This window comes from Hylaeus anthracinus, unplaced genomic scaffold, assembly GCF_026225885.1.
Source record: "Hylaeus anthracinus isolate JK02 unplaced genomic scaffold, UHH_iyHylAnth1.0_haploid 11994, whole genome shotgun sequence".
Classification (NCBI taxonomy): domain Eukaryota; kingdom Metazoa; phylum Arthropoda; class Insecta; order Hymenoptera; family Colletidae; genus Hylaeus; species Hylaeus anthracinus.
This window is the reverse complement of record NW_026534341.1, coordinates 14,988,883-15,014,443: the sequence shown is the minus strand read 5'-3', so window position 1 is coordinate 15,014,443 and position 25,561 is coordinate 14,988,883. Positions and strand designations below refer to the sequence as shown.

The window sequence follows — 25,561 nt, the reverse complement described above, 5'->3', positions numbered from 1 at the left end:
CTACCCCTCATTTCCGGCTCCTCCCCGAGTTTTGGGACACCCTGTATATACTTATGTAATTATATATTTTTTACTGTATTTTACTACATTTTTTCACTTTGAAAGTAATTTCTATTAACATATTTGTCTAAGCAATTTTAATTTATATATTCTTTCTCTTCAGTATAAATCATCTTATACCGATCACTTTAAAAATGGCCTCAAACACTGCATTAGAAATATATTGAACACCAATAATACATATCTCACTACCATTGCGTCTAATCCCTTACATCAAATAATACACAAGCTTCACATTTTTAATAACTCAACAAAAATCCATAAATTCCTATTTTGACAAAATTCTCAAATGTAGAACGCTCTGTCGTAATTTCGGTCAACCTCCGAAAGGAGGATGTCTAAGCAAGGATCACGCGTCGCTCTTATGAACGTGGCGAAAATTTGTCACTATGCCATCTAGCCGTCTTTTATGGCCAGAGCCGGTTAAATGATCCAGGCTGGCCCTCTTCCAACACATTCCACGCTGATTAGGCGCGCCGTGACACTGACGTGGAAATCGCGTCTCTTTAAGTATTCTAAGCCAGAATATTCGACATACTGCTATATGAGAAAGACACTTGCAAGATTTTGCTTACAGTACCAAATGATAACTATTTTAGCTGGTTTCCATTCAAATGAAATACTTGTGGGAAGGTGGAACAAATTTTAACACTTTTTATATATTATTTAATTATTTATTTATAATAATAAATTAGTATATTATATATATTTATATATAAATAATTATACATAAATATATATATTTAATAATTAATTAGTATATTAAAACATCATTGATGCCAAGCACATGCTTTTTCACCTTATGGGGGGACGGTCAAGTAAACAACCGCTTTTTCACGAATTATTTTTGAAGAGTGCGTAATATATATTTATTTACGACTAATTACTTGTTATTTTGTAGCATCTAGATAATCTATATAATTTTTTTTATGTAAAAATATTCATAAATGAATGAACTGCAGCTGTTTGAAGTTGGCTTCTCAAAAATGCGCCGTGCAACGCACAGATCACTCTAATTATCTGAAATAAAAAATCCACCAATTTTTCGTTAAAATATATAGCACGATATGCTTTGCATCAACCTAGATTAAAAATAAAATTTTTAATTTAAAATTTCACGCCATGCTAAAAAAATCTTGTTATAAAAAAAATGATTAAAAACATTGTTTATTTCAATTTTTATAAAAAACTTTTAGGTTGATGCAAAGGAGAATAGTTTAAGGAATATTTTGTGCCAAGTTTCATAGCAATCGGCTGAGAAATCTCTAAGCTACATTGCACGGCAAGCGAAATTTTGTGTTTTGAAAAAAATGCGTTTAAAGTTTCCGGATCTAAAAATGGTCCTTCGTAAAGCTTACAAATTATTTGAGGTTAAGCAGCTATAATTAATACCAGGGCCGCATAATAAACCTTCTTTTTCCTCAAATTCGCTCAGCAATGCCGCTTGTTTCCCTCTTCGGGCAGTTCTTTCCTCTTTTGTGCTCTCGAGGCTGCGACGCTCCTGTCTGCTAATACGGTGCATGTCATACGTATCGGCGAAATGCTTACACTGGAGTCCGATTTGCAGTTGTAAATCATTCATAACATTTAAAATGAAGGTGTATCCTTCATTAAACATGCCGGCAGCCAAATGTGCAGCAATTTCAATCATTTTTTAGCCGCAGTTGAGATGTTTAGGGGCCAGACGCCACACAGTAACGTTAAAACTTTCATTTGCGTTTCGTGTATAGCCACCTAAGCATTTCTCAAGCAAATCATCGCGAGACAAAGCTTTGTATATTGGGAGGATGGCCTTTTGCACGTCTGGATGTGGTGGAGGAGGATAAGTAAAAGTCTGTAAATTATTTTGTACTTCGGCAATGCGATAAGCACACCATGAGTCGCATCACTTTAATGTCTCTGTAGGTACACTTAGACTTCGAAGTTTTAGCTGAAATAGTCAGAGCACATTCTCCGGATGGTAAACTAATTTTCTAAACAAAAAAAAAGGTCAAAATTTTGAATTTTACTTGACCCTTCCCCTTTAATTCACACTTACCTCTTTCTCTTACACACTACCAACCTACTTCTCTCTCCACGCATACCAACCTTCCTTGCTCTCCCTCATTCCAAAACCAACTCTCACAATACTAACTCCTACTTGCACGTAGGAACAAAGAGTTATTATTTTGTTAACACTGAGAGAGTACTAGTGTATGACGTTACTTACATATTATGTATACATATTATTTCATTATATTTGTTATTTATTATATATACAAATGCACAGGGTAGGGCAATAACTATTAGCGCCCCAGATATCTTTGAAACAACAAGTTTTATAGAAATATTTGCAGAATATCTCAAAAACTGTTGACCTTTCGACCTATGTTTACTAAAGCTTTTTCATTCACGTGTCCTATATACAATATAAATATTGAATGAGTTTTTTTCAACGCCCTGTATACGTATTATTATACAGGATATCCCACGCAACTGAAACGGGGTGTATCTCCTAAACGGTTGGGAATAGAAAAAAATGTTCTAAGTGAAAGTTAAATGATTTCGGATGGTGCATGGCATGTAACCAATTTAATGCACTTTTGTGCATCGCTGCATCAGAAAAATGCAACTGGACTTTTTTTTAAAATGTAAACCTATAATTTTCAAACACAGATCGATGCAGTTTCTTGTGCTGTACATAAAAGTGCCCTAAACTTGTTCATTAGGAAGTTATCGAAAGTAAAGTTATCTGCCTTGTTTTCGTCTTTCGGCAAGTACCTGCATTACAACAAGTGTTCGAACGGATGAAAATCTTAATCTTACAGTGATTAGTATTAGTAGCACGTTCATGTTGACAGACATTGTAATGGAATATCACATACAGTGGGTGTAGAAAGTATTCGTACACCGAACAATTTCCAAAGAAACTATATAAAATTGTAATTTATTAACTTACTTTGTATAAACAATGACATTCTACATATTCTCGGATATCTCTAGAATAGATAGAATACAAAAAATAGCTATTTATGTAAGTTACGAAATTAACAAAAAAAAAAAAAAAAAAAAATTAATCGATAGAAATATTGAAGCAATAAGTTTTCGCACAACTGTTTAATTTTTAAACCTTGGTTAATAAAAAAAGATATTTACATTAATTTACAAGTATATAATACTTTCCTGCGTGGGATTTCCTTTTGATTTTATAATTATTATAACTTTTCTAATCATTAAATTAAATAAATTATTAATTATTCGAAGTGGGATCTTCTTCAATTCCTCTATTACAGATATTTTTACAAGTATTTTACTAAAAATTTGATGTTTTCTAATTCGTACGGAGCAATAAATTAATATGTTTACGTTACAAACGCTACTGTAAATGGTTCGTCATAAGAATCGTACAAATACTGATTTCTTCTATACTTTTACCTATTTTTCGCAATTTTTTGTTAATTTCAGAAATTATAGTAACTAGTAAATGTTGTTTGGACTATATCTATCTTAGAGACTTCCGAGAATATGTAAAATATCATTGATTATAAAAAAAGAAGTTAAGAAACTACAATTTGACACAAAAGTTTTTTGGAAAATTGATCGGTGTACGAATACATTCTACACTCACTGTACGTACCCCGAACACTTGCCAAGGGACAGAAATAGTTCGGATAACTTTTACCTTCAGTAACTTCCTAACGAACAAGTTTAGGACATGTACTTTTTTGTAGAGCACAAGAGACTGTGTCGATCTGTGTCGTAAAAATAAAGATTTCCATTTTTAAAAAAAAGCACAGTTGCATTCTTCTGATGTACTGATGCACAAAAGTGCATAAAATTGGTTGTATGTTATGCACCATTCAAAACAATTTAACTTCCACTCATAACATTTTTTTCTTTTTCCAACCGTTTAGGAGATACAGCCCGTTTCAGTTGCGTGGGACACCCTGTATATGGTGAAATGATAACGAAATGTAACCCACGAGGATTCGTACTCTGACCTCTGAGATAAGCAGTCGATCCTTTTTCCTACTGGACCACCACACACTCTACCAATTTGTATTCTTATTTGACTATTAGTATTAATAAATGAAGAATTTTTATTTTACGTAGAATTTTTCATTAGTTAAATATAATTTGAGCCAGAAAATTAAATCATATTTCATGGTGAACGAAATTATAACTATCTATAATTCGTGTTCTATTAATTACGTGATAATTAAAAGGAAATTAACTATATTGACTATAAACTGAACATGTATAAAGGATTTTCCAAAAGAGATTTTCAAGATTGTGTCTATTAATAAGAAAACATCCCTGTCAGGGTAGTTCCGGTGGATAATTCATTTGTAATCAAATAGTTTTTCATTTAAAATTAAAAAGAAAAATTGAATGTACTCCACAACAGTTATGTTTTATTTAAAAATAATATGCTAGAGTCCCATTTTAAAAAGTCTTTGTGATTACGCACTCGAAGAAAACTATTCGATGACATTGACAGGTTTGAGGATTAGAAGCCCCACTGTTTAGCCTCGACGAGGCGGCACCAGTGTTCTCTCAGCTCTTGGACGGCTCTTCTTCTTTCATTGTTTTTTTTGCAATGTATAAAATGTGTTTTTGAATACTCAATTTCAGTTTCACTTAATCAATGTGTTATCAATCTAGTTGTCTTCTTTTCTTTTTTCTCTAAATTTACTAAAAAGTTTGATAATGAGAAAAATTGACCCTTTTTTATTTTCATAATGGCTTTTGAGCTGTTTTGAAGTTCAGCCAAACGATTTTGAAATTCACAGCGGAAAGAAGTTTATTGTAGGGTTGAGGAATATTATGTATCTAACAGAAAACATTAGAATTGAAGTATAAGACAATGTATTCTGTGTTTTAGGAGTCCTTGAGCGAAAAAGTGGCGATGTTCAACCAGTGTGCGAACGCACATAAAGACAAGCAGAACAAAAATCCGTTCACTTCCGGACTGAATCTCGAGAAACGCACATTCTCGAAGGAGGAGTATGGCAGGTAAATATTACACCAAATGATATCGTAATTGTATTATAAATACAATTTCAAATATAAAAATATAACTAGCTGGTTATTGTTGCTCGCTTAATTCATATAGCTATTCATGTTTATTTTGTGTGCGAGCCTTTACGGGCCACACAAGGTACTTCCCGATTTCCGATTACAGCGCCATCTATCGCGTATAAAACAAATGTTTGAAGCTGGTGTTTTGAAAAGGTCTCATAGCCAGCTTTCACAGTGCATGATAAAAAATGAGGTGTTCCATTAAAAAAATCATGTTGACCTTGACGTGGCTTTGACCGGTTCTTTGAAGATCAAACGGACACGATCATTCAATAGAATTTTTGAAACCCTAAAACATTTCTCTGAACCATTTTTCTCACAAATGTTCCATTTTGAAAATATTTGACTGTTTCCATACTTTTGGAGCGCCCTGTATATATATATATATATATATATATATACATGTATTATATACGCATAAATATAATAATAATATATGTATATATATTATTTATTTCCGTTTAGTTATTCACTCATAAATTTATATTCTCCCATCTAGATTGCGTTATTGAATTAAGTTTTCTTAACAAAAACTAAAAAACTACTGGACCGAATGAGAACAAAATCTAATCAGCTCTACGTTAGATTGATACACATCGATTGCACCATCGATCATTTTGATCTCGCTATTAGTTTTTTAGAAAACGTTAACGAAAAATTTGTTCACATACGTACATACATACGCACATACACACGAACAATTTATTAAAAATAGGCTAAAATTACTCCAATGACCTTGAAACATGGAGATCTGCTTAAAAATCGATTTTTCATTTTAGGGGCAAATACAATAACTTCCCTATAAATCGGGAAGTTAAAAAAACCGGTAAATCATTCTTTGAAAAATATACTAATACTATAGAGAGCGTACTTTTTCATTTAACATGAACAATTTCAAATATTGCAATGTGGAACTATCCACTCTAATTGCGAATAAATATGCACAGTAACTCGAAAAACTGTAATTTAATATAGACAATTATAAACACTCTGGAATAAAAATAGCTAAACTGTAATGCAAAGATTATAATGGCACATACATTAATCATAGGGCACAATATGATTCGTTACAAAAAAGTTTCGTTACAAAATCCAAAATGCAAATTCACAATATAATAAAACGAATACGGAACTAAAGTAAGAATACAAATGACTAAGTTAAGTTATAAATTCTAAAATACAAATTCACGATGTAATAACAAAAAATGGAGAATTAAAATAAAAGTATTAATGAACCACAGTATGAAATCCAAAATGCAAATATAAAGAATACTGTTGTGGAATTGTCGAATAAAATAGAGAAATAGTAGGTAAGAGGGTAGTTTTTTACCGACGAGAAGTGACCACGTGTTTGAGTTCGAATTGGCGTGTTTGAGGAAATACTGCGTGCAATTAACCCTTTTCTACCAGACCACTGACTCAATTATTATTACCTAGTCAACTTTTAAGTTCCTAACAAATACAAAATTAATTTTAATGATATTTTCCCGTTGTAATTTTCAAAAATGTATGTGCCATTATACTCCAAGGGGTTAGTAGTTGGTGTGCTCGCAATTTCGATGAGGAAATAGCGCAGCAAGTATAATGAAATGAGTGAAATTTACTTCACCAAGCTCTCGTTGATTCCAGACCAGTAGCTGGCTCCCTCACAGATATTCGTGGTCGCAAAGCAGCCGCCCATATCCTGAAGGAAGTGGTGGAATTATGCGAGATCATCTATCAAGAAGGCACACCATGTCGGGACCATCCAGAGATCACCGCAATTACTTTTGGTGATCTCTTCAACATTTACACACACATCAATGATAAATGCGTGGGCCTTCTACTGCGAGCCAGAAAGCAGAAGTTTCTTGACTTCGAGGGAGAATGCCTTTTCCAGGTGAACATTTAGTTATTACGAGAATATAAATATCAATGTGAATGACGCCATCTATGTTTGGTATCATTTATAATTAGTGTATGTTGTTCGTTAAAAGCCAAACTTTTTTTTATTCAATATTTTTCTATATCTCTAGTAATTTTTTAAAAATTTAATTGAATACGTATTTCGTTCACAACTTCGAGGGTAGTTTTCATCCCTTGAATGTGAATGTTAGACTATATAAAATCAAATACATGTCTAATATTTTTCAATGCTCTACTTGCACAACTGAGGTTCACCAAAACCGCCGTGTAACAGTTGAGCGATGTTTCTTGTTAGTCACAAAATCTATTCGTAATACAAGACACAATAGTTCTAGATCTCAGGCAGAAGTTACTAAAACTTGCTCAAAAGTATATCCCTCGGATGAATGTCCTCAGAGGGTAACAAATTGTTATTAACAATAAAGTACTATGTAGATCCTAGTTCGCAGTATGATCGGCACGAACGTGCGCTGTAGTGTCTCAGATCAGAATGACGGAATGTGTTACCGCCTCTTACTTCGATCAATCTCTTCTTTCGGACTTTTCACCCTCTAGCCACAGTGTAGGTACAGTATAGGTATAGTCGCTGGAAGGGATCTTGTGAGGTCGTAATATCGGTCGGACATCGATCTTCACAACTTAAGTCGACCGCAATTAGCAATCTGACACCTTTTTAGATAAGGACAGAGCTAGACTTTTCGTTCAGGGCCGTATGGTATCAGAATTAGGATGTTCACATTTCAATAACTTTTTTCTTCTTATGTATGTTCACACATAATTCTGTTGGCCGACTTATTGAAAATACTGTGGTAGGTAGGAACTTAGTTAACCAATCATCGTCAAGAGTTTTCCAATTTTGAAAAACAAGCGTAGCAAACATCAAGTCTTGGGGCCCCGGGGTGTAACGTGAGCACGTATACTTTAGAGCCGCGACACCCTTGTCGTCCTACGAATCAGTTACCTGGCCCAATAAAAACCAATAACTACTGTTTCGGTTTACGATCTCACAAGATCCCTTCCAGCGACTATACAACGAGTAGCGTCACTCCGTGTCGGCACCTTTGATGTTGGTGTCCGAGGTCCGCCATGTTCTTGGTATGCACCGCGCGCATATTTAAACTGAGAGAAAAAGAAAGGCAATTGCAAACGGTATGTATAAAATACTGAACATAAATGCTGATTTCAAAGGTTAGCGAAATACTCAAAGATATTCAATAAATAATATTACGCAGAGGAACGTCAACGAAATAGAATGAAACACAACACACCACACGTAACCTCGCTACCACGGTATGTTACTGTGACGCTGCGCAATAAATTGAATCGACGTGTGACGCTGCGCGTGGTGTCGGTTACTATTAGTACCATCTAGTGTACAATATAGGAAACAACGTCGTCGCAATGTTCTTGGTATGCACATTTGCAGACGCTACTTGTGCCAAGTGACGCTACTCTGTATAAGGAGTTCCAACTGTGTAGTGTAAAAGTGTTATCAAAATCCCGAGCTTTAAGATATGAATATTTCTACCACTCGCGGCGCAAGTGAGTATCATATACATATATGATAATACGTACACATATGACATATATGTATCGTAGCTGTGCGCACTAGCGCCGCGAGTGGTAGAAATATTCATAACTTAAAGCTCAGGATTTTGATAACAGTTTTCTAGTCATTTTCGTATGGAGTTGGATCTCCTTATACAGTCTTCATGGCTCTACCTCTCTTCCCTTTCTAGAGGAAAGCTGCACGCGCCGACTCACGGGGGACTCGGGAATCCCCTTCCACAGAGTATAAAATAAAAATTGTCATTTATTTTTCTCACAATTGAACAATCGAAAATAATTTATTTATTATGAATTGAATACTATTTATTATTACGAACACTCCAAAATAGAAAGTTATTATGAGTGAAAATTTATTTGTTGCAGAGGCGAGACGACGACGTGCCAATATACCTGGTGAAACCCATAGCAGAGATCAGGCAGACGTACAAACAACGATTGCAGGAGATAGCCAAAGAAACGCCAATAAGCTAACAATCGCTCTCGATCCTCGTCTCTTCCATTGTTCAAAACATCGTTGACGCACGATTACTCCATCGCCTCTGCTATCCTGTATTTATTTATCGTAGAGTTGACGCGAATGACTACTATGCATAGTCTATAATTTCTGTTTGGGACCGAGAATGCGTATGTGGAATGAGTGGGTGTGAGTTTGTGAATATACTAAAGTAGATCGTTATGAGGAGAGGAATACGTAAAATGTGATATTCTATAGGACGTTAGAAATAAAAGTTTTTATAAAATTCCGTGCGATTTTCCATCTAGCATTAAATCTTCATACAATCACATTATGAAGAGAGAATTCTTGAAAATGTAACTCGAATCTTCTTAGGCCCTGTAACAATGGAGCTGTCGATTATTTAAGGTGATTCTTTCCCAACTGTACTCGTCAAAACAAAACTCAAAGAAAGTATTAATAACGATATATTTTCTGTAATAAAATTCTTAAATTATTACTTGATTATGATTGTTAATAAGAAAAAGTGGTAATTGATACAATTACAGTTGCAATTAGTTTTTCAAGTATTATTTTATGCAACGTAGTTGTGCAATCAAGCACGCGACAGCTTTGAGATAACAACTAAACTGACAAAATAAACTACTGGACAAAATTAGCGGAACACTTTTTTAAATGTTCATAATTATGAGAGTTTTCAACCGATTTCGGTGAAACTTCGTAAGGAATAGTCTTCAAGTGTCTTCTGGGTGTGTGCAAAGTTGCATTGGCGAGGGTTGATATGAAGGGGTTAATTAATCCCCCTAAAGGGGAGGGTGTAGAAAAACGCCTGTTTGGAAAAGGCCAGGCAATAAAATTCGAAAATATCGGTTTTTTTAAAAACTCGCTTCCAACTTCAGGCCCATGTGCAGGGTGAACGAGTAATCCCACGTCAACGTCGTTCGTGAATTCAGACGCGCGAACGCTTTATTAACAGATCCCCAAAAAATCAGATTTTTTGAATCACGCTTTCGTTGTCAAATCGTAGCAGATTCGAAAGAGTAGGAAGTGAGCCGGCATTCAGAAGCGGAGCGAGGGCCTGCACCCGTACATGATCAGCCCAGACCTGAATCCAAATTAACGTGGGTCCAGAACCACCAGTCGAGAACTGTGTGGACCGTTGCTAAGTAGAGTAGAGAAAGTAAAAGAGTTTGTAATAAAGCATGTTGGCTTAACCTTGAACACGGCTGTCCTATTAGCCGTGGGGCCTGAATTCAGATTTACCATCCGAGATTACCCCATAAGGGCATTTCGTGAATGCCACCTGTAGGCAACAATAGGACCCAGAGAGCGATTCGTGGATACCGCCCATAGGCGGCAGTAGTACCGAAAGGGTTTCGGTACTACTGCTTATATTTTATTTCTATAAGGTAGTGTGATCGTAAATATATATTAATATCTTTCAAGAGGTTAAAACGTTACCATTCCAGGCGTGCACTAAAATGGTCACTGATCGAAGCGTCAAGTACGAGTACACAAGTTTATTCATGTTGTTCTATAAAGAAACGTGTATAAAGGATGAAGGAAAAGTGGAACGCCAATTGGCTCACGATTGATCGAATACATTATATGATCAGAAAAGAGAAATTAAAACCCATCAATCGACGTTCCGCCGATGTTGGAGAACGGAATGAGTACAGGTGTTGACTCCATCTCTTCCAAAACCTTTATTCGTACAGAGCTGTTGGCGTGTACAACATTAAAAATAACGCAAGGTTTGTTCGCCGTTTCGGAAGAAAGAAAAAAAAAAGTAATGAAATTCGTTCCTGGTTATTTGAACTCCGTTACGGACGATTTTCGAGCGAGAACGATTGGAACGTCCGCGCAGCAGTTAATTTTCCATACAAGAACGAATAAAAACTACACTCCAACGATATAATAACATGCACTGCAAATATTCCAACGGTGTTTTTTTCTTTTTTTTCATTATGGTTTAATTAAAGAGTACTGAGTGGCAGGTAACGAGTAAAATGGCGTCGTATTTTCACGTCCTCACCGCGGCACGAGTATTAAACAAAATTAGGGAACGCCTCGTGCCCCTACGAACCGTTGTCTTCCGGTGAGGAGGATTGTCGTGGATCAAGATCGACTCGATCGCGAGTTTGTGTATACTTAAACTTACTGTGCAAGCGAGACCATCCACAGGAAAAGTCGCGCGCGATCAACGTTTTCACGTCACGATTTTGTCGATCGGAATATACATCTTCTTTGACGATGCTGAGCTTCGTAAACGCTACGTGTAAACGTGAGGCTCTAGTTGCTAGTTACAAGACGAAATGATCTTAGTTCAGCGAAAAATGGCAAGAGGTGACGACGATTAAAAGACACAGATAGAAGTAGAGAAAGAGTGCAAAGAGAGAGGGAGAGAGAGAGAGAGAGAGAGAGAGAGAGAAAAAGAGAGCGAACAATTTGACAATAGGAGACCAGAAGTAGCGGGATAACGACTTGGTACATCGGCTACCTTTTGGTTAGGACTGACTTACATTTTATTCGAATGGTAATATTCTTTTATAAGTTTATTTTTCAGAAAAGAAAAATTAACCTGATTATAGCTAACGTCCTTCCAGAAGGATATCAAATTTTCGAATGACGAGTAATGCGTTGAGATAAGGGAAGCCAATTATCAATACACGTGGCACTGGTAAGGAAATCTGATTAATATCCGAGGCATTACTCTGTGTAATCATCTACGTCTTCTGGAAGAATCATTCTACTGTTGATGTTATCTAGAACCCTTTCTTCTTAAATATATTATACTCGAACACAATTTGTACTTCAAATACCCTAAAAAAAAAAAAAAAACAAACAGTATTATCTAGGTTAAACACGGTAACCGACGACCACGAGCCATTTTGTCATGGGCAGCGAATGTTCGTCATCAACAGCAAGAAGAAGCCTCAAGCTCTGTCTTCTGCCCGTTACTCTAAGGCTCCCCAAACGCAAAAGGAGATTGAATAAGAAAAGGAAGATGCCAGAAGTCTTCGTCGGTGCTTGTCAGTCGCTGTTGCTCGGGGTTCTGGCTGTTCGTCGTCTTCCATCAGTCTTGACGAGGAAAACCAGGGAAGAAAGAGCGATAAGGCATCATCAACGTCGTTATCTCTCCCTAATTAACAATCAGAACCGTCCCGAGGCTGCTAATTCCGCCTCTGCGCAGCTCCGAGTGATTAATCGGCGATCAAAGGTGTAGAGAAAAAAAATGAAAAACCACAACTGGTGTCAAATCCTTCTCGCTCGAGGCCCGGGTCCCGAAAATGTGCGCTTTCCTTCTCGCGAAAAAAAAAAATATATATATATATATATATTTAATGTCTCTTAATATATAATAATAATTTTCCTCTTTAAACATCGCGCGTGTGTAACGTATTATGTACAATTGGTTGTATCCTCGCGAGCTTCATCGACGTGTTGTCTTCAGTGGCGTAAGTTTCGCGCGTGGCCCGCCTTGGAGGCTTCCGTCATCGTCACGATCAACGATCCTCGATCACTTCTCCTGCGATCTTGTCAACTCGCGGAAGCCTCCGTGGGAAAGTTACGTCACCGATCGGAATACGGTTTGTTTGTTATTCGTCCTAAAGTGTAGCACTCGATCCAAATGGCGAAGGGAGTGAAAAACGCCTCTCCATTGGGCTTCTTGGCTTCACCGTTTTACTCGTCGACACTTGGAGATTGGATGAGCACTGGCCAGTCGATCCTCTGTTCTATAGCGAGCCCCTTGGAGTCCTGTAGCTTGAGAAATGGTTGGGCTCGGGATCTTCGCAATAACGACGTAGAGGAAGATTAACAATTGCTGGATCAGAGAAATTTTTGATAGCGGGTAGTGGGAAGCTTAGAAAATAGTTTCTTCGAGAGAAGATACTCCACAGGTAACGAACTGAGCATTCGAAGTTTTAGCAACTGCTAGGTCAAGGGAATCTTCGACAGGGATCTCCAAAGGATAGGAAATTGAGAATTTAGGGTTTTGGTAGCATCTTGATGCTGGGAAGCTAGGCGTGTTGATGCTAGGACTCCTTAGAAGTCTAGATCTAGAGTAGTAAGAAGCCTAGAAATTGATTGCTTTGAAAGAAGATCCCCAAAGGGTAGGAAATGGAGAATTTGGGGCTTTGGTTGCATCTTGTTGGTGAGAAGGTGATTGGATCTGCCTGGTCATTTTCAGCGTAACCTAGTCAGCTTAGAAGTTGATTACTTCGACAGGGGATTCCCCATAGATAGGGAACTGAGCAACATTTTAATTATAGAAAGCTAGGTGTTCCGTTGTCCCTTTAGGAGCTTAGACATGAAGGTAGAGATAACTAGACAGAGAAGCTTTTGTCTAGAAAAGTTTCTTTGAAGAAGAAATCAAAGAGAATAATAATCAAAGAGAACGTTAATCTCGTTAGCGAGAAGGTATAATCAAGATAAGGGACACGAGGAAGAAGAGAAAACGGAGAAAGGAAGGCAGAATAAAGGAACAGACTTGATCCCAGCAAAAGGAAACTTGCCTTTCGACAATTATCGAGCTATTTTATAAATTTGTTCAAGCTCGACAAGATAGATTCAAACTAAAAAAGAAGAGAGAAAACACGAGAAGCATATTCGTTGCGTTAGCAGAGTTCCAGGGTAGAAAGTATCCCGAGGTTAGGTGCCTCTGTTGGTGGTGATCTTGAAAGTTTCTCAGAGCCGTAAGTCTTCAATCCTGACTTCGACTTGCCAATGTTGCCATGCATTTGGACCAAACAGAGGTTTGGTCCCCCTTAAACATTGCATATAAGTAGTACAATAATAAGACTTCCAAGTAGGAACTGCTTTGGCCCACGTGACAACACAGCCCAGGGACTCTTGAGTATTATTCTGACATCAGTGAAGGATCAATGGACAGTGTCAACACTTTCGCTGCTCTCAAAGGTGTTCTCAAGTATAAGAAGGCACTCTGAGACTGAAAGTTCAGATCAAGGCCTCCTCCTTTATGAATTTTTGTAAGGAAGACAATATTGGGCTAAAATTATTAGATGATCACGTCCTCAGCAGCGAAAGGGTTGAGTAACGGTGGCCAGGACCCCAAGATCCTTTGTGTCGACGTCACCCTCCGGTACGTACAGCATGGTCGTCGCAGGTGTCTTAACCCTTCTGTCTTTTCGTTACGGAACTCGGCAGGTTCCAGTTCCTTGTGCTTGGCAGAAGAACCTTGCCAGTTTACTGCAACAAGATGTAGACACGATGCAGCCATTGGCTGGTCTTCCACTCGATTAAACATTCCAAACTCTCGGTTCGCCTCTAGGGTTGGACTACTACTCCCTTCTAGATCCTGAGATCGTTTTGAAACGAATGTTCCAAATTGTCCCTTCTCCCCATCCCTCCACTCTTTCTCAAAATCCTGAACCACCCTTCCAAGGCGCGCGTCGATCGGTGTACGATGGAAACAAGACGCGTCCCTCCGTAATTGTTTTTTTTTTCTTTTCATTTTACTAATTTGGTTTACGTGTGTGTCTTTGTTCAGATGAGTGTACGCGTGTAGAATGTATGTAACGTTCGGTGTGCGTGTATACATATGTCGATAACGTTTTGTAACTTTTTTTTTAGTTTATTCTGTCGTTTGATCCCCATCGATCAGCTTGTGGATTGTTGCGGGTGGGTGTTAAGTGCCTTTGACGATTTCTCGTGTCCGGACAGGTGTCGATTCGTCCTACGCGGCTCGAGCTTTATTTCGGCGGCGTCACTGGCGGTGCCACTGCGAACACATCGTGGAATTTTCGTTATTCAAGTAGAAAATGTGACGGGAGGATTCTTGGAGATCCAGAAATTTGGTATGGTAGAAATTGAGAGATTGGTGTTTGTTGAACTGTAATGGTGGCTACTGGAAAGATTAGACTCGTGTTATGTCGTGTCACTCCATGTATTGTTCCACAACTATTCAACTAATCGTTATTCCATATATTAATCGTATAGCCAAAAAGATATATTTAACTTGCAGAAAAAGTGTTCGAAAAAGACTGAAAATTAAAAGCCTGTTTTTCAAGTAACAATTTTAAATAGAGTATCCTTCTTAAATAGTTCTTATTTAAAAAGTAATTGAAAATGTAGAACAAAATTTGCTCCATTGAAGATAATTGACTTTTAGACTATCATGAACTTTGAAAGACTGTGTATATTACATGGTAATCCACTAAAATAGAGGAATTAATATTTCACCTTGGTAGATGAGCCTTTGCTAAACAAACTAAATTTTTTAAATTACATTATTAATATTCTTAAAATGAAAGGAATTTTCAATAGCCATCTGCTGCGAATTAAACTTTCTATGAAGTCAAATGAGCTAAATGTTTCTTTGAAAGTATACACTTAATTATATTCATTAGACTATCTAATAGAAGATTTCTTATACTGAAATTTTTTATACTAAAATAAACAGTTTCTGGTCAATTTCAACAATATATTAAATTTCTTTTACTAAGGGAACAAGAGATGAAGTACTGAATAAAAGTTAGGTCAAGTAAGTATTCAATATTTTGTCAACTACTCAAATATCTTAGGATTGTCAAAGTATCAATTAATATTGGCACTAAAACGTTTAGAACACCCTTTGATGTTAAAAAAAAACAAAGATTTTTATCGTACAGATACTTGCTTCATTGGCAAATTTCCAATTTATTTTTCAAATAGTAAAATAAGTATTAAACTTATTATTTACACACTTTTTAATATAAAATACTGCAACATGTATGAATCAATCTAGTTTACATCATAAGTAATATAGTAGATAACAATTAGAAGAAACTTTGAACTATCCCTCTAAAATAATAATAATAATAATAGAATAATAATACCTAGATTAATATGCAGAAATATTACCCATCAAAGATTCATATATGACAAACAAATATTCCATTACTTTAATTTCCTTTTTTAATTACTTTCATTTCCTTTCTTCAAACATCAAAGGGTACTCCTATTAGTGGACCTTTTTATAAAATTCTAAAGACAGTCATAAATATGATTGCCTATGCATTAGAAAATAAAATTGTTGGTTAGTGTAATAATAGTAAATGAAAAACATTACCTGAGGCATCCATACACCTTCCCGCAATCACTGTGCAGGTCTGCTCCGTGACTGAATAGTTTTCACACACCAGCAGGCAGGAGTTAGCAAACAAAGTGTGTCGGGGTCAACTTCCTCGACTAGGAGTGTTGGTCATTCCAGGCCGACACGACAGTCACCGAACATCGGTCTTTTGGTATTGCATATATTTTTTTTTTTTTTGATCCAGAGAATGCATGCAAAAATTCAAACAACAACTCCGGGGACACAGAATGACCATGATGGTGATGGTTAACACATGGAACGTCGTGGACGTTTGCCAAATCCACTTCGCGGCTGATCCGATCACAGTTACACGATTCAATTGGTCGAGAACATATCCCCTCCATCGAGTCACCAATTTCTGTGGTATGGTTCTCGTAGTACTTTTACAGTCGGTGATTCATGAGATGAGAACAGATACATACTCGGAGGTAGAGTGTAAAGCAGTGATTCCTAACCACTGTGCAGTTCAGCAAGTAATGAATGGTTAGGTTAATACAATTTGTCAAGTTTACGAAGATGTTAAATACAGTTCCCAAAACTGCTACTATAATATAATTCATCAGAAGAGAAACATTAGTCTGAGACTAAGGATCTTTCTAAAAACACGTGACGTAAACTTAAGGTTAAGAACCACTGATAAGATAGTAAAGTGATAGAGACAGAGAAAGAAAGTTACATAGGTAGCTGGAGACAAACTGGACCAAACACTTATTACGTTCATATTATATTAAGTGTTCGACTTTCATACACGCGGCAGATGCCACTGTTTCCAACCGAAAAAATCGCGCTCGTCCGTATTCCTTTCGTTTTTCATTCTTCTAGATTAATAGGCCGATCATTGCTTTACGAACACGCACTGTTAACATTAATGATTTTTTCTCTTTTTTATTATTATAACAAGTAATGCACTAGGTCGGACCGTCGCTAGTCGTTGATAATCGTCGTGATACTTTCACTTGTTATAATTCTCGTTCCGATTCTTAGATTCGAAAAAATGCAATGATAAAAGAGATAAATAAAACACGATAAATAAACAAACTTTTGCTAATGGCGGGCCAATGGCGCCGTGGTCGTAGGACGTAGTAACTCGTGTCTCTGCGTGTATGTGTGTAGTTACAATCATCAATCGTACGCGTGAACTAGTATTATTATAAACGTAACCAGCAAACGGTTGCGGGAGGCTTGTTCGACGTTTACGTTTGCGTGTTCCTCTTTTTTTTTTTGCTTTTTTCATATGTATATATGTATGCATATATATATACGTGTTTTTGCTTCTCTTTTCTCTCTCTCTCTACATCGAATTCGTCCGGCTCGTCGGACCGTTAAATATCGAGATTTCTAATTAATTAGGATCACACCGTGATTCGCCACAAGTGCGTCTGGCGAATATCAATCAAAATCATTCAATGTCATTGCATTCTATATAAGTTAATTAATATTATTATCAATATTATTATTATTATTATTATTATTATTATTATTATTATTATCTTACTATCAATAGAAATAGGTACTTCCTTGCACGAACGATGCGATCGTGGGTTTCATCATCGTAGGTTTACCGTATTAGATTAGATACGGAGCGTTAGGCAAAGGCTCGATCCACGTGCAGAGAAAACTAGCCGGATCGTCAACGAGTTCTGATAACATTGGCTGTATTTAGAAACGTCACTACTCACTAAGTCGCTCTGCGAGCGGAGTCCTTATAAGCTTTTCGCTTTCAAACATGCCGACTGCTTTTTGCGCTAATTGGCTACTACCAGGCAAAAACAACGTGTTAATAGGTCTGTAGGACCTACCCAGTAGTAAACTTTAAATAAATTGAATTGAAATTGTTACCAAGAAGCGGTCATTATATTTGGGAACGATCAATTTTAAAGCTTACTCGCTCTGTGAGCGCTCACAGAGCTCCTTAGTAAGCGGTGTCTGTCTGAACGCACTCTTACTCGATAACTCTGGTCACTGAGCTATAGTAAACTGGAATGGAGATGGCAAGTTGGTGGGCGATACATCTTTATTGTATCGTTCTTAATTAATGCAAACGTCAGTAAAGGTGATAAAATAAAATAACGACGCCATAGGAGCTTTAATCATGGCGGTATATGAGTCTAACACGCATGCGTTTTATTTTCAAACGACAGGTAGCCCACCAAATGCTATCTTTTTCTGCAATATTTCTTATGGTTAACATAATTCAGTGACTTTCGTTATTATACATATGCATCTTCGATCGAGAGGGGAAGTCAAAATATACTTTTTTTCGAACAATTCCAAAATAATTTCTCTTCCGTTAGGATCCGCGATGATAACAAACACGTACGATGTCTCTGACACGTGAATCGCAAAAGGGGGGAATGCTTTTTCTCTATTTTGCGTAACGCTGCGCATTAAAGAATTGTCGTTACTCTTTTTTTTTTCTTTTTCATCAATGGCACTGTTTCCATTTTCCGGTCCAGATCAAAACACAATTCACACAATCAATCAAGTACTTACAAAATATATGTATACCACGAATGAACGCAAAAAAATTGAAAATTCCAACGTTTATTGAGCGTCGTGAGGTGGTATCAGAACGTTCTTTGTTTTTTGCTCGCATCGGCAATCACCGTCCTCGACGTATCCCCGCGTTTGGAGATAGGATTCGAACTTTCTCGTTTATGCAAACATAATCACACTGGAGAAAATCAAATTATATATATATATATAATATATATCGCAACGGGCAAAGTTGTCGAGGATGATCTGCCGGCACGGGTTTTATTCGTGACCGTTACAAAGTAAAAATTGCGTTACTTCGAACAAAACACACAACGTTAGTGCTGTTTTCCGATACTTTCAAGCGGTATCAGGTGGGTGCGTGAGTGGGGGCTGCACATGCCAAAGATGAGCACAATTTTAACAAGAAAAATTCTATACAGAGATTTATCAGCAAGAATTAACCCTCTGTGGCTTAATCGATACAAACAAAGGAAATTGAACCAAGGAAAAAATATTATTAGGACATCTGATAGCTTTATGAACTCTGTTGCTCAATATTCAACTTGAACATTATTGGGTTGATTTATAAAAGAAACTTTGCGATAGCAATCATTCGAGAAACACGCAAGTTGGTAGCAAGTTTTTGCCTACTAAATAATACAGATTTATTATGTAATAATTAGACTGAAAATTTTATGCAAAATGAAATAAGTGTTATTGTAATAATTGTAGAATATATTCAACATACATTATGTATATTTGATGTATGTTTTCTATATTATTGTACAACATAAATACATCAAATCCGCAGTCTAGTAATAGTACATTCCAAAATAAATTATATATTAAGAAACGGTTGTATATTAAGAAAAGATGTTATTTACGAATCAACTCAATAACTCCTGAACATATAAACAACCAAGAAAAATTTCTTTTTTTAAGTAAATAAAATTCTTATGTAACAGAGGGTTAAATGGTCACTCGTCTAAGCATAGTTTTTAATCGACAAGTAATCTTATTAATAAAGGTTTATCTGACTTGAAATTGCTTATCTGGACAAGATATACCCATCTAAGCGCGCACGTGCTGCAAACCACGCACCCGTGCACCCATGCAACGGTACACGTCGTCACACAATTTGCCTTTGTCTAATTAAGTTTAGTTATGCCCATACCAAAAAAAGAAAAGAGGAAAGAAAAAAAAAAGACAGAAAGAAGGAAAAACAAAAGTATCACGCCCTAGCCGATGATAATAATAATATATTACGCTATGTCGTAGTGCGGACGAGAACTCTGCCGCGTAATCGCCCTAACGCAAAATTAAATTATTATGTATTCACGTCGAACGGGGGGTGGATGCACGGACAACAAAATCCCACTCCTCGAACCACATCGTCAGTCTTGTTGCGTTTGCACGGGTCGAGAAGTGGCTCTCTTTTTGCTGCTAAAAACGCGCTCGTTTTATAGCGGCTCGACTGCCCATACACGATTTATAAAAAAAATCCCCAAATGAAAATGACTAAAGAGACAGTCAGATTGCGTTAAAAAGGCCCACGTACTCGTGACGACACCCGGATGTTTGTTTCATTTGTTTGTTTTCTTTTTTCGCATGTGGCGCGTGTAGTTTTCGGCAGTGTCTGAACTCGATACTCGCTCGACGACTATACGTTGATGCGTCAACCGGGGGAACGGGGACAGGAGAAAGGTGTCCGACGGTAACAGGATTTCTAAGAAATCTAGAGGCCAGGCCGCTTACCGGTTGGAAGTCTGAGCACCCTTTTAAAGATAAATATATTTAGGAAAACACTCCTGTATCTGATAAGTAGTATTCTTTGGTACGTGGAGCAATATTGATTACTAGCAGATCCTAATCCTCGATGCTGTTAATCAATAGTCAGTAGATTAACAGTGTCGCGGCTAAGATGAATGCAACTAGCAGAACCAAAACCAAACGCTCTTTGTACCAAGTATATTATAAGGCGTAGAAATTAATGTGCCTTTCCGTGGTAAAATTACCACTTATTTATTCAAAGAAACCATCCAACTTTTAATCTTGAGTTACACATTTCAGGAATGCACATATAATAATTTATGATAAAGAAAAGTGGTAGGTAAATATTGCTTCTAAAGATAAAGAGTTGAATGTGAGGACAGAAAATTAGTTTCTATACCTATTACTTATCATCGCTAAATCATGAATTGATTGTAACAGCGTAAAAGTGTCTTGACTATTGTGTAAGAGTCGATTCGAGACCTCTGTTAGTATGCAGCCTGACTTTACCCTTCTCTGTACCAGAACCTGCTCGGTGAAATTAAATCTCAGGAACACGTGTAGCCACTTTCGTCTTACTTTGACTGTGCTACGACCGAGACGGAGCTTGACGAACGACTCGACCTCTCGTTTGGTATCGATGGACCAGCCGTCGTCGCTAATAGGAACCGTAGATGTATCTCTAGGATCGAGCGTTCTCGTGTTCAGAGCACCCTCCGGGGGTGGGAGGGGAATTAATACGATGAGATACGGACTGCTGGAGACGATCGAGTTTCAATGTCCATTTCTTATTTTACACGCACGAGCCTTTGCAGTCCGTACCCATAAATTAGTGGTATACAAATCTATTGTATGGTATCGATCATTCAACATGTAAATCACACAGATAAGGTACACGTAAAAAGATCAAGTGAATGCAATGAGAGTGCAAGATGTTAAGATCCGGCCGTGCTCGTTCGATCGATTGCATACGAGTAAGACGCTTTTTTTAACCTCTGTTCTCGATCGAAGTTAAACAACGTTTGAATCAAATTACATAAGTACTACAATTATACTTATTTGATTATTACAGTTGAAGAGAAGTTGAATGAAACGATGATAGATAATTTGTTGAGCACGGCAAGACTTTTTTCCTAGTAGCTAATAGCGAATTGTTCTACGAGGTGAATTTAGAGGATGTATTATATCAATACCGTTGTGCATGCATTACTTCGGTGGGAAGGAAGACATAATGTACAGGTTCGAAATGAGATCCATTTAGTTAAACTTCATGCACTATCTCTGTCTTGAAATTTCAGCAACGAATCAGGCAGTTCCAGCTTAGACGTCTTGATTGAAGCGGACACTCTTGATGCTAAGGATCGATTAACAAGACCGTTTTTAATAAGCAACAACAAAAGCAGATAGAACGTATAATAAATTAAAAGAGCCCAGAACATCTATTGTAAACCGAAAAGTAAAGTGAGCTGCTGTGTATGTGTGTGTGTGCGTTAAGGTCAAATGCCCAGCATTAGAGCTATGTCAAAAGTAATGAATATCATGCTATGGGACCCCATTCTGTCGATGTTTTAACTCATTTCAAGTGTTCTTGTATTCTACGGTAACAAAGTATATAAAAAACATTTTCAAACATTACTTTCTTCAAACAGAATTGAATTCAAATTAAAAAAAAAAAAAAAAAAAAAAAAAAAAACAAAAAAAAATTAGTCTCCTTCTAAATATTGCTAAGACATCGTCAGACTTAGCATACGCGCACTAATAAGGCGGCTATTTAATGAGCTAAAGGACTTAACAATAGCTACCCAAGATAAATGGTGTTTAGAAGTGCATTGTGTTTAGGAGGGCATGCAATTAGTGTTCAAGGGGTTTAGAAGGTAGGGGCAGTGTGTAACATAATAAGTTAGAAAGAACATCGATGGGTGTTTTCTTGCAGAGAAAAGTTAATGTTTAAAAGGCACTCGTAGAAAATAATTCAACAATCACAATTTGTTTTGATTACGATGGGTCTCTTTATCACTCGATGCCACTGAAATCCGTATGATTGTAGAGCGACGTCAGGGTACTGGTGTGATGCGGGCATGGTGGGCCTTGGTGGCAAATTTGTATGGTTGTACTAACACCATGCACAACAGTCAAACTGGTTAAAATCTCACTTAAACGCACTTCGTTAATAACTTATCTCGACCTTCCCGGGCAACGGGGAAGAACTTTAGTTAAATGCAATTGCAAGTCCGAGAACTCAGTTGTAAATGTTTTCCATAGGAAAAACATCGTCTGTTAGACTAATCTTGTTTCACGGATGTTCTATATGGGACAAATACATAATAGTCCAAAGAACACAGCCCACATTAGAACGATCCAATGCACTGTGTAAATTGGATTCTCACCATCTGTAATCTTTCTGGCAATGAACTTCAGGGTTTCGTCAAGAAGTACCACTGGAATGGAGAACTTCATAACGGTAACCCACTCCTCGGCCGTTAGGGGGGTAACTTGGAATACAGTCTAGAACAGATGCAAATTGGCAAGCGTTACATTCACGGAACATTGAAGGTTAGGGTAGGCAATGTTTTGTTTATTATACCGAAAGGACGTCGACGTAAAGGATGACAAAGTGGAGTGTGAAAGAAAGAGCCATAGAGGCAATGAGCCACAAGTTAGACCAGGGCGGCATAGTGATGAGAGATTGATTCTCAGATAAACTGAAATAAAACACAAAAATAAAGTGTACATTACGAATAGTTCAAGTATTCGCGAAGAGGATCGTTTATACCGCGTTACCTGTTCATAGCGTTCAACATTTCAATGGTTACGAGTACAGACAGAGCCATCGTCATGGGATGAGGATCCGTGAAGATCTTGCAGTTAATGCCCTTGAATTCTTCGCCACCGCCCAAGCACGCCAAGTGGTGAGTCTGCGAGTTGCAACGTTTGTCATAATGATTCAAACACGTACAATAAATTCACGATATCTTGTATTCGGATTACTAAATGTGTGCTATTTTATAAAATATAGTCGATCTGAAGAACACTCGATCATAAAGAGCACCAAGGAACTGGCAACATTTACTCTTAGCGATTATTAACTATTTATAACCTTTTAAGTCACATTCGCGATGTCAGTATTTTCAAAGCCTGTTTTAATCCTATTGTTAATGTATCAGCTTTCCATTCAATTCTATAGCATCCGTACTCGCTATGATCAGGATTGACTATTACTTATTAATTAAAATTAATCTCAAAACAATTAATAATTCACAGAGTATAAGTCTCAATTTGAAGTAGAAATTACCAGTTGGTAGTAGCTCATCTGCGGGCCATTTGGACTGTACATGAACCACCATGCAGCTGATCCAACAGTTGCAGCACCTACGTATCCGCCAATAGCCAAATAGCGGAAGAACAGCCAGCCGGAGATGAGAGATTCGTCGGCTTTGCGGGGAGGCTGTACCAATGTAAGTGTAATTATACATTATTTTAATTTTGATAATTAAATATAATTTGTATATTGGAAACGTTACCTTGCTCATGATATCCAAATCAGGAGGATTGAAGCCAAGAGCAGTGGCTGGAAGACCGTCAGTGACCAAGTTGACCCACAAAAGCTGAACAGGGATCAAAGCTTCGGGAAGACCAAGGGCGGCAGTCAAGAATATACTACAATTGATAGGCACAATTAAATAAGGTGTTCCAAGTATTGTCAACCATTGGATACCTCGCTCAAATTTTCATGTACAAACCTCACGACTTCACCAATGTTGGAAGAGATAAGGTAGCGAATGAATTGTTTCATGTTATTATAGATAGCACGACCTTCTTCAACGGCGGCGACAATGGAAGAGAAGTTGTCATCTGCCAACACCATTTCAGAGGCGGATTTTGCTACAGCGGTCCCAGATCCCATAGCAATACCAATTTCAGCTTTTTTCAAAGCAGGGGCGTCATTGACACCATCGCCAGTCTATCGCGACACAAGAATAATAATTAATAGTTCTCATTTAGTGAGACAAATAGGGCTTCGAGTTAGGATACCAGGATATGATAGGAAACTGGTGTTTTTGTTGATGAAATTAAAATATTTGAAGAGCCTCTATTGATAAAACCACTCACCATAGCCGAGATTTCGTTCATGCTCTGCAAGTACTCAACGATCTTAGATTTGTGAGCAGGTTCCACACGGGAGAAGAGACGAGCCCTGGCGCAAGCCGCCTTCTGTTCAGACGGAGCCAGATCGTCAAATTCACGTCCAGAGTATGACTTTCCAGTCGTATCTTCATCCTCGGTGAAGACACCGATACGTCGGCAGATGGCTTCAGCAGTGGCTTTGTTGTCTCCAGTGATGACGATAACGCGAATACCAGCGGCACGACACCTTACAATGGAGTCGAATACTTCCTTGCGAGGGGGGTCGAGCATACCAACGACACCAACGAATGTCAGGTCCTTCTCGTATGTGTAGAATTTCGTGGAATCGCCGAGGTCCATATCGTCGGGTTTCATCGGGTGATCAGCAGTGGCAAGAGCAAGGCAACGAAGGGTATCTCTGCCAGTTCCGTATTGGCGGGTCAAGTCCAAGATACGATTTTTCAAAGTAGAGGTAAGAGGAACCTTGTTAGAGCCGACACGTGCGTGCGTGCACCTATCCAAGACACCTTCAGGGGCGCCCTTGACGAACAACTTTGGTCCAGTACCTAATTTGGTTGGCTTAAGAGGCACACAGTACGACGACATGGATTTACGATCGCGAGAGAACTCCAGGGTGAACTCTTTCTTCCATTTTGTCTCCATATCTTGCCTGACGACGATAGCTCCGTTACGCCTGTCCAGTCCGCTCTTTGAGACACCGAACGGATTGATCTTCTCCGCAAGGACGATGAGAGCGGTTTCCGTCGCTTCACCGACCTTCTCGAACGCCTGTTTGAACTCGTTGAAATCGATGGCCGAGTCGTTGCACATAATGCAAATCGTGCCGATTTCATGCAGGGTTTCGTAATCCTGACCCTTAACCTTTTGTCCCCTCAAGAAGACATCGCCGATGGGCTCGTAGGTCGATCCGGTGATTTCAAACTCGTGGAAGCTGCTGTCGTTGCCCTCAATCTTTTCGAAGATGAACATTCTGTAATACAAATATACAGGTGTTTATTTCTTTTTGGTATTTTATACAATAT

General features: G+C 37.7%; 2 protein-coding genes across 7 annotated transcripts in view; one reads left to right on the top strand and one right to left on the bottom strand.

The window, feature by feature from the left end:
• Window positions 1-9,548, top strand: part of LOC128888639 (actin-binding Rho-activating protein-like) — a 32,154-nt gene extending 22,606 nt beyond the window's left edge. For 2 of the 3 annotated variants that reach the window (XM_054145700.1, XM_054145701.1), the window contains exons 2-4: window positions 4,925-5,055; window positions 6,751-7,000; window positions 8,959-9,548. In XM_054145700.1, the coding sequence (XP_054001675.1) occupies window positions 4,925-5,055; window positions 6,751-7,000; window positions 8,959-9,066 (489 nt within the window). In that variant the 3' untranslated portion in view covers window positions 9,067-9,548. Of the gene's footprint in view, window positions 1-4,616; window positions 4,642-4,924; window positions 5,056-6,750; window positions 7,001-8,958 lie in introns of those variants that run through there. The other variant, XM_054145702.1, reaches the window with a different exon arrangement.
• A 1,188-nt stretch (window positions 9,549-10,736) lies between these two features.
• The window catches only part of LOC128888534 (calcium-transporting ATPase sarcoplasmic/endoplasmic reticulum type), an 87,263-nt gene continuing 72,438 nt past the window's right edge, over window positions 10,737-25,561 (bottom strand). For 3 of the 4 annotated variants that reach the window (XM_054145485.1, XM_054145487.1, XM_054145488.1), the window contains exons 7-13: window positions 24,504-25,509; window positions 24,134-24,354; window positions 23,915-24,050; window positions 23,686-23,838; window positions 23,175-23,308; window positions 22,978-23,095; window positions 16,854-22,898 (exon numbers count right to left, since the gene is read on the bottom strand). In XM_054145485.1, the coding sequence (XP_054001460.1) occupies window positions 22,698-22,898; window positions 22,978-23,095; window positions 23,175-23,308; window positions 23,686-23,838; window positions 23,915-24,050; window positions 24,134-24,354; window positions 24,504-25,509 (1,969 nt within the window). In that variant the 3' untranslated portion in view covers window positions 16,854-22,697. Of the gene's footprint in view, window positions 14,793-16,853; window positions 22,899-22,977; window positions 23,096-23,174; window positions 23,309-23,685; window positions 23,839-23,914; window positions 24,051-24,133; window positions 24,355-24,503; window positions 25,510-25,561 lie in introns of those variants that run through there. The other variant, XM_054145489.1, reaches the window with a different exon arrangement.